Genomic DNA, 9,837 nt, shown 5'->3' with positions numbered 1-9,837 from the left:
TCCTACAGAATAACAAAACACAGGCTCCCTGTGTTATTAGGGAAGCCTCAGCACTGAATTAGAGAAAATTTGCATATATGTAAACAGAAAAGCTGGAAGAGTTTCCTTCTGAAGCACTCTTGTCAAAACTACAGCTGTCTGCATTTTTTCCAGGGATGATTTGTTGTCTGGTTTCCTCTCGTTTTTCTTCCGTTTACTAACAGGCCTGGCTGCAAATCTATTTACTATTCCTTTAAACCCACATTTCGGAGCCCGCCAGAGCTCAGCTCCGCTGCTGCTCGCTCTCGATGCTATTCCTTTTTCGGAGAGCAGATAGTTTTAACATGGGAAACACACAACTCAAAGTATTTCTGATGGTGCACGTTAAGTCTACGCTCACAAACAAATGGCAGTTAACACACAGCAGCTCGGTGGTGAAAACCTTGGGATGAGCGATGGTTATTTAGCGATGAGCGAAACGGAAGAATTGGGGCTGGGGAGAAGCTGTGGGAAGAGTATAGAGGAGAAGCTCCTGGGAATGGAGCTGGGCTCGCTTCCTCTCCACAGTTAAGCCTGACTTAACTTTTTGTTTTTACACGTCGCACGAGGCGATGCTCTCTCGAAAGCACCACATTTGAAATTTCTGGCACCGTCTCCCAGCAGCACATGCTGCTGCCATTGCCAGGGCTGCCTTCGCAGAAGAAACACTCATCCCTCGGAGCCGTGGACTTTTATTGCTCAGTTTTGCGTGAAAAAAGTTCCCTCGCCTCTATCTTTGTGCTTCCAAACGGCCGGCGGAGGTTTGAGGGTTTATGCAAGCCGGGATGGGCTTGCGAGGGGTGAATCCCTAAAAGCAAGGTGTGATCCCCAAGCGCTGCCATCCTCGGGAACCTGAGTCGGACGTGGGATGGCCGCGGGGGGGGGGGGGAGGGGGGGGTCGCCGTCGCGACCCCGACCCCAGCGGGCCACGCAGCCAGGTGGGGTGGCGGGGAACCACCGCCCCGCCTGGTTGCGTGGCCCGCTGGGGCCGGAGGTGCGGAAAAGCAGCGGGTGGAACTGAGCAGGCGTGTCCCAGCCTTCCTCCTCCCATTTTCCCCCCGTGCGTCACTACGAGGAGGAGGAGGAGGAGGAGACTGGCTTGCCTTTTTTTTGAAATTTTTTTTTTTTTTTTTTTAAAGCCTCCAACTACTTTAGCGCGGAGTCGGCAGCAGATGGTGGATACGGCTGGAGGTTTCGGCGGGGAGAGCGAAGGGATGAGTACCGCCCGCCTCTAGCTCTGCGCTCCCGCTCCCCTCCATGAGCCGCCCCGCGTCCCTGCTGCCGGCCGCCCGCTGCCGCAGCGCCCCGGCCAAGCGGCTCCAGCCTCTCCACGACGGCCCCTCCGAAGACGCCCCGGCCCCCAAATACCCCCGCCTCACCGATTACGGGCCGCCGGATTGCCTCAGCGCCCCCGGATCGCCGTGTTCTCCCGCTCCTGCCGCCGGCGGGGGGGCGGCGGCCCCCAGCCTGATCGCCTCGTACCTGCTGCTGCCGCTGGCCGAGCGGGAGCAGGTGTCGAGGGCGCTGAGCGTTAGCTCCGGGCGGGAGCTGCGCTGCAAGGTGGGCGCGGAGCTCCGCGGGTGCGGAGGGAAGGGAGCGGGGGGCTGCGGGGGGGGTGTCTCCTCCCGGCGTTTGTGAGCCCCCCCGCGAGGCCGCTCGACCTGGGGGGAGCCCCGCAAAACATCCTCCCGCTGTGAGAAACGCCCGGCCTGCCCGCCGGTGCGGGGTTACGGGCGCGGGAAGTAAGCTGTAGTGCCGGTTACCTTGGAGCACCTTCCCCGAAGGGCTTTTGGGGATGGTGGTTTGCTTTATTTTATGTTTTATTTTATGTTTTATTTTATGTTTTATTTTATGTTTTATTTTATGTTTTATTTTATGTTTTATTTTATGTTTTATTTTATGTTTTATTTTATGTTTTATTTTACTTTATTCTTCCCCTTCCCCTTTCAATATCAAATGAACAGGAAGGGTCTCAGTAACCGCTTTGAACGGCGCTCCTGCCGAGCCCTGGCTGCCCTCCAGCTCCCTCGTCATTGTTTGGGGAGAGTCGCTACGCAAGCGGCTGCTTTCAATGCCCTTGAGAATGAATTTGGGTTTAATTTCCTCTTTACAGGTGTTCCCCCTCAAACACTACCAGGACAAGATCCGGCCTTACATTCAGCTGCCGTCGCATAGAAACATCACCGGGGTCGTCGAAGTCATCCTCGGGGACACCAAGGCCTATGTGTTCTTTGAAAAGGACTTTGGGGACATGCACTCCTACGTGAGGAGCTGCAAGAGGCTGAGGGAAGAGGAGGCTGCCCGGCTGTTCAAGCAGATCGTCTCTGCAGTAGCTCACTGCCACCAGTCGGCCATCGTCCTTGGTGACCTCAAGCTCAGGAAATTTGTCTTCTCTAATGAAGAAAGGTAAGAGGTTGTCACCAGCCAGCCCTGGGGTGAGTGGGGAGGGAGGAATGCCACAACTAGGGAGGCAAAAAGCGTCCCAGGGAGTGGAAACGGCCGTGTCAGCCGGGCATCACCTGCGAGCGATACGAGTAGGTCCCCGTCACCTGTGTGTAGTAGGTCACGGATCTAACCGATACGCGCTTAATCTTAGATCTTGACTGATGAAAGGGAGGAAGCTCTTCGGGAGCTTCCTCTCATTCAGCAGAAGTTCAGCGAAGCCCGCGGGTAGACAAAGGGACGACAGTTCGGGTGCTCGTTAGTGCCAGAAGATGTCATGCGTGCCACTCGCCCCGTGAAAAATGACTAAAAGGCAGAGGGAAGGAGAGGAGGGAGGCGTCGGGCAGGGGAGCGGAGCAGCCCCTCCAAGGGAGCAGGAGGTGCGAGGAGCCCGAGCTCTGGTCCCTCCTCGCGGCCGGGAGAGCTGCCCCGTGGCAGAGCCATGTCCGGGAGAGGGGTGCTGGGGAGGGGTCTCCTCACTGGAATCCCCGGCTGATCAGGGTGAGGCTGCTAACGAGAGGCTGGCTGTGTCCTTCGAGGCTTTTATCCCTCCTCCATTACCGGTGGTGGTGCGTTCCCTGTGCCCGTGGCTGTGGGCATGCACAGGAGGGAAGGCGGGACACGGTTAAATACTGCTTTGGGAATCCTGCATCAAAGAAAAGCTCTTTGGTAAAACTTAGCCTAAAGCCTGGGTTTATAGGAAGGAGATCCAGCATCTAAGTTGTTAAATTTAGATTAGGGAAATAATTCGGTATTTCCCTGGAGTGTTTGCTGCTTTTGTAGTGCCTCCCTGCACGTGGCAGAGCCAGAGATGCATTTTTAATCAGCAAAATTGACTCTGAGTAGCTGCTTATCCCGTGGAAAGCTAAAAAAATAAGTAAAAGCTGTAATGGAGTTGTGCTTAATCTGAGGAAACTGGAGGTAGTATTACTGAAGCAGAAGAAAACACGTTTTGGTTTTGTTTTGTTTTTTTTTTTTAACTGGGCGAACTCTTCTTGGGGATATAATTTCTAAATGTGATAAGAAAATTAACCAGCACTGCCCTTCTTAAACAGAAACAACCATATGTTGACATGCAAAGAAAGTAATTCCTTTGAAGGAAACTATTGCAGCTTTTCCCGCCCATAAGAAGGTGAAACATTTGTTGAAATGTTACGTTGCACACAGTCTCGCTCGTTTGGAAATAGCGCGTTGCACAGACGAGTGTCATGTGCACCTCATTTGGCAAGAAGAGGGTTAAGCAATGGCGGGCGGACTCGGGCTCTCCGGCACAGGTGCAGTTTCAGGGCTCCCGCAGCCAATCCCGGGCCCACGGTTCACGTTGAGTCATATTTTCCGTTTGCAGAACCAATGGGTATTTGGCGAGGTCACGCTGAGGACAGGCTGCAGCCGAGGCATCCGCACCCCAGCGGGCCGCGAGGCAGCGCAGAGCCCTTCCCGGGCGAGCCGACGGCGTCCTTGCTGATGCAAAGCCCCCCTTTTCCCCCCAAAACGGGAAGTCGGGGTGGCCCTGGGGGGTGGCGGGTGTGGCGGTACCCTCCAGAAAGGCAAAAAGAATAATAATTAAAAGAACAGAATTGACAAGCAAAACACAGAACTCGGGAGAGCCGATGGTTCCCGCAGGCGCGGAAGGGAGCCGGACTTTGCGGTTTGCGAAGTCGCGCAGCTGGACGCTGGTTGCCCAAAGCCTGAGCCGCGGGTAGCGGGGTGCAGGACGCGCTGTAGCCGTGACCCCCTGCAGCTGCAGTGCAACCTGCCTGGAGAGAAGGTGCCTTGCTGGTGTTCCTCCAGAGCCCGCTGTGGCTGAAATGCCCAGTAAGCGGCATAAGCAGGCGTCGCTGAGCGCCCGCCCGATGCACGTAGCTGCGCTTCCATTACACGGGTCCGGAAGTCCCGGGGACTTCTCCGCTGCGAATTAAAAAGTGTTTCCTCTCCTTTTCTTTATGCCGACGCGAGAAAGGGAGCGGGGATTGCCACGGCGGGGGCTTCACCGTGCTGGCTTGTGCCTGGGGGTTGCTGTTTCTAACCCGCGGCTTCCTCTCCTGCCCTCCCTAGGACTCAGCTGCGGCTGGAGAGCCTGGAAGACACACACATCATCAAAGGCGAAGACGATGCGCTCTCAGACAAGCACGGCTGCCCGGCCTACGTCAGCCCTGAGATCCTAAACACGACGGGGACTTACTCTGGAAAATCGGCCGACGTGTGGAGTTTGGGAGTGATGCTCTATACCCTGCTGGTGGGACGCTATCCCTTCCATGATTCAGACCCTAGCACTCTGTTTTCCAAAATCCGGCGTGGACAGTTCTGTATTCCTGACCACGTCTCCCCCAAAGCCCGATGCCTCATCCGCAGCCTCCTGCGGCGGGAGCCTTCTGAAAGACTCACTGCTCCGGAGATCTTGCTTCACCCTTGGTTCGAGGCGGTCTTGGAGCCTGGATATACAGACCAGGAGACAGGAACTTCGGATCAAATTGTTCCAGAATACCACGGAGACAGTGATGATATTAGTTCCTTCTTCTGCTAACCTCGAAATCGCAAAAACCTCGGCGGTTCTCACCTCTGGCGTCTTCGTAGGGTTTCATTTTTCCATGTTTGCAAACTCAACAGCATCTTAAAGTGCCAGTATGGTCAGAAAAGTGACCTCGTTTAACATAAACGCCAACCCATAGATCTCCGCTCCCTGAGCGTACTCGGTTTCACCCTCTTGCTCGCCGGTCGGTCCATCGCGCCGGCCCTGCGGGACCCGTGCAGCTTTGCGAGAGCCGCCTGGCTTTTCTCCGGCCCTCCGCATCCTCCGCCGGTGTAACTGGCCGCACCTCGGCTGCAGAGCCTTACGGCTGTGAGGCAGACAGGCAGCCCCTTGGGCTCTCCCGCGGCGGCTGTGGGGCGCGGAGCCCCGGCCGCGGTGCGCGGGGGGGGCACGAGGCGCGCCTCTGAGCGAATCTGACGGGAATGGGTAGAAAGGGGAATCGCCTCGGCACGCCGCGCCGGCCGGCTTGCAAAGTAGCTTTCTGACTGTAAGCGCACTTTAACGAGGGAAGGAGGTCTTCGCCCGCCACGGCCAGCTCGCTGCTGCTGCTCCTCCAGCTGATGTTGCTTTCAGAGGCATGAAGCTCCTCGATCCACCCGTAAGACAAATCACTGCTGTGGCTCTTTCCGAAGCAGAAACTAGTGGATCTCCCAGCCAGATCCCCTCCGATTCCATTTGCTGACCGGGAAAGCATTTTAAATAGACTTAAGCCTCGCGTTACCATGGCGTAGCCTATATAACTCTATGCCCTCAGCGAGCTTGTCAAGTAGCAGGTCTCGTTAGCTCCGAGTGCCAAAACATATCCGTTTACCAAACCATAACACTATCGGCTGGGGCACCTTCCCTTGGAAAACGATAAGGGGTATCTTGTACAGTACATGTAAACACAGTCGTGTTTTCCTACAGGCTCAACTCTCAAAAAAAAATCACATCCCCTCTCCTCTTCTTCCCTCCACACCCCAAAAAGTTAGTCTTAAGAGTAAAATCTCCATACGCCCTTAGTTGATTATTCAGGTATGTTGTTTGCCTCCGGCTACATTTTTTTCTTCCCCCTTAATTTTTTTTTTTTTGTTTGCATGATTATTCATAGTCTTTCCAATGTGCGTGGATAATTAATATATCTAAATCATTAGCTTCCTGGGTTGGGGGTTAAGTAAAGCTTAGTCCTGCCTAAAATTTTTCTTCGTTTCACATTTGTGTTCAGTGGCTTACGCAAAGAGATGTCCATTCGCCTTAGGCGAGAGCGCAGCTTCTGAAGCGGCCGTGGGCTGGGTAACCTATGTCCCAGCACGGCACAGTCGAGTGAAGTCATTTTAAGGGTTAACCCCCCGCAAGCTGCAGTCCCACCACGCGTTGCAAGAATACCATGTATACCTCATGGACTGTGTACTTTGTACATACCTTACTGTTTGGGGTTTTGTTTTCTTGTTTTGTTGTACTTTGTCCTAATAAGAGGTGTCAAAGAGCAATTTAATGTGAATTATTGTTGGCAATACTAACTTGACAGAATCATGAGCATTAAGAGCAGGGCCCTACAGCTCTCCGTTGCACTAAACCTCTCATGATTGCTTGACATTTGTATCTGTGATACAGTTTAACCCTTCTATGAAAAACAGTACATTTGTATATATTGGTAGAAAACTCTGCCGGAAAAGCTAAAAACACTATGTCCATCTTGTAAATATGTATATGTATGTGGAAACCTGGATGATAAAGTCTGACTTGTAGAAAGTTTTAATAAACTTGGTTTCATAATGTTTGTCCCCATTTCTTGTCTCGAGGGGAACGCAGCTTGAGTATGTTTGGTTTAATCTGGAAAAAATGGGGTTTGGCCTCAGAGGGGATCAGCTCATCGACAGTCCCTGGGCATGCTGCATCGTGCTTGAGCCGCCGGGGTCGGAGCCCTGGCTGCCCCAGCTCTGCCTGGGGTTGAGTCCCCATGGAGGTGAGTGGGGACCGGGGATGGCTCCTGCCTTTGGGGGGGTGGAAAGGGCCCGAGCTGCCTCCAGAGCTCTGTGAAACGGGGTGTCCTATTCATCTGATAGACAAGGGGGAGAGGAGTTACAGCTCTGCCTCCGAACTTTAGAAGCCCTATTGCCTTTCAGCACGTGCGTTCGTTTCCATCTGCGCCCCGCGAGCAGGAAATGCGATGGCACCGCAGGGCGTCCTCCCGTGCCCGTGTGCGCGGCGACGTCATGCTCAAGCCGGTGGAAAATCACTTCTCGGGTGTCCAAAAGTGAGCAGCCGGACGCAGAGGCGGCCGTCGAGAGCATCGGCTCTAACGGGGAGCCGATGGGCAGGGGCTTGAGCCCGCGGCCGGGAAGCGGTGCAGGGTTCCCCCCTGCTCCGGGGGAAAACGAAGGGAAAGATTATTACAGCTGCTTTGCTTTGTGGCGACGAGCGAGGAGTATAAATAGCAGCAGTATCAAGGTTAGAGAATGCGCTTTCCTGAAAGAGATCAAGCCACCCTTGTAATCCACCCGGAGCGGTGAGATCATCGCTCACAGGCAGAGAGGAGGAGGAAGAGAGTCTTGATTTTTATTTATACTTTGCCTTATGTTTAACTTTGTCCTTTTGCTTGAAATCTGTTCACCCGGGCAACTGCTCCCAGGCAGCTCTTGGAGCAGGAGCAACTCTTAAATAGGCTCTGCTTTTGGAAGGGCAGTGGAAAGGGAAAGGGAGAGAATAGGAACCTGGTCAATGGTAAAGCCAAGTGCACAGACTTTAATTAGGCACCTTGTCTCCCACTCTGAGAAACCAGCAATCTGTGCAGTAAGCATACTTTCTTAGCACTTGCTGAGTGAATGTCAGACACCAAAATATCTCAAGTTACTTTACTGATGTTATTCTTACAAGACTTATAAAAATACATGCGCCACATAGCCTGGCTGATTGAATTACCCCCTGCTTGGGCAGAAGCCCTGATGCATCCTTTTAAAACGACTGCAGGAGGCTTGTTCTTCGGTGAAACCTTGAAAACTTTCAAAACAGGTTTTTTTTTTTTTTTTCACTGCAGTTAGGTCACCCTGAGTAGGTGAATGTGTAGGTCATCCCATGACTTTATTTCACATGAGCTACACTGTAGAGCAATTAAAATAAACGCCAAGTTGTAGTAACATCTGCAAACAGCCTCCGTGTTGCTTTAGGGATTATAATGCAACATCCGTTTGTACAGCAGAATAAATTGCTATTGCTTCGTAACCCCGTCGTTTGTATTATTGTATACAAAGTTTCACAGCATGTTGAAAGAACCAGCATATTAAGTGATTAAACTTTGATGGTGGGTGTGAGAACTTTGATTTATGCAATGCATACATTTCTTTTTGAGAGAGTCATAATTTGTCTATTTTTAAGTGGTCCTTTTGGATGAGGACTGCATGAATCTCAGAGCTGGTCTCATTTTCATCTTGAAGTTGCAAGATATTGCTGGCCTCTGAAAAGTGCTGGGAGCCTTCAGTCCTCCTCTGTTTGCTGCTGAAAACACAACAAAACTGAGTTTTTTTGCTACATCCTGGGCTCCATCCTAAACCAGCATCAAACCAGCTCCCAGTCGGGATAGATCTTACATCCTAGATGTATATTTTTATCAACTCTTGATACTTTGGCTGCATTTTAGGCATCAGTTCAATAATTTTCTTTTTGAAGTAGCACAGCAGAATTTATAAACCAGCTTCCTCCTAAAGCGCCAAGTAAAACAGCCAGCTCAGCAAGCTCAGGTTTAAGGTCAACACCTCTTTGCCAAGCAGGTGATACTGCTGAGGTTATTTGCAGTTAATTAAGAAGGATTGGTAGAGGTTCAGTTCTACCTATGTTAAAAAACGCCCTAATTTTAGGAGAACACTTTCAACTCAGTCAAAGGCAATTCTTCATCAATGTATTATTTATGAAAGAAAAGGGGGAAAAGAGAGGTTTTTTATAAAGATGCGCAAGACGAAGATTCATTGGGCTCGGCTGGGTCGCAAAGCCTGTGCATGCGCTTCTCCAGCTCTGCTTTCAGGCACTGAGGGTAGGCCTGAGAGACAACTTGAAAAACGCATTTTATTCCATCTGTGCTAAGTGCGTTCTGTCAAGCAAATCGCTTCCGCTTACCTCTTTATACAAAATCAGATTTTTTTCCCACTTTTTTGTCATGCTATTGCATTCTGTCAGGGAAAGATCCCAAAGGTTAGTGTCATGGCACTGCACAGATTTAGTGGTGCACAGAAATGTCCTATGCAAATGTTTCTTACAAACAGTGTTTTCCTAGCGAGCATTGAGAAGAATGGCTTGACATATAACCGCGGTCTGAATTAATCCCTTGCAAAAAATGGCTTTGTTGAATGCAACATCTCTTAGAACTATTGTTGGTAAAAGTACCACGAAATTTGCAACAGTTCTTACCATGATTCCTCCATAACTTGCAAAATCCCGGTCCCCAGGTGAAATCCAGAGTTCAGATTTCAGCCAGGATCAATTTTTGTTGCAGCAAAACGACAAATCCTTCAGGATACGAGTTGGCAGCAGGAACAGTTTTTTATTTTTTTTTTCTTTTACGAAGCCAGCTATTTAGAAAATGCCTTAAAGAAAACTCATTAGTTTTCATTGCACTGCATGTATTTATTTACACTATTTAACCAACTAAACAAGCTAATGTGCAGCACTTCATTTCCTAATTTGGCTTTGAAGCGGAGCAGCAGAAGTATCAATTACATTCTGTCAAATGCAAACATTAACATAACTGTATGAAGCAATCATGTTTCTAACAACAGCAAGCGCTGCCCAGAGGACCAAAATAAATAAAATTCATAGAGCAAGAGGTAACGCTTTTCTTTACGGCAGGATTAGGGCTGGCGAGCGCCCGCGCGCCT

The 9,837-nt window shown here is 51.0% G+C and overlaps 1 protein-coding gene across 1 annotated transcript; it reads left to right on the top strand.

Annotated features, from left to right (window-relative positions):
• Positions 1-803: 803 nt before the first annotated feature.
• Positions 804-4,984, top strand: TRIB1 (tribbles pseudokinase 1; the record flags this gene model as incomplete). Its single annotated transcript, XM_081996667.1, has 3 exons — positions 804-1,578; positions 2,132-2,424; positions 4,516-4,984. Exons 1-3 carry the CDS (start codon positions 1,276-1,278, stop codon positions 4,982-4,984), a joined length of 1,065 nt encoding a protein of 354 aa, XP_081852793.1. The 5' UTR covers positions 804-1,275.
• Between the last annotated feature and the right edge of the window lie 4,853 nt (positions 4,985-9,837).

Source organism: Phaethon aethereus (genome assembly GCF_964289735.1).
Source record: "Phaethon aethereus genome assembly, chromosome: 2".
Classification (NCBI taxonomy): Eukaryota; Metazoa; Chordata; class Aves; order Phaethontiformes; family Phaethontidae; genus Phaethon; species Phaethon aethereus.
This window is presented reverse-complemented; position numbering and strand designations above follow the sequence as displayed.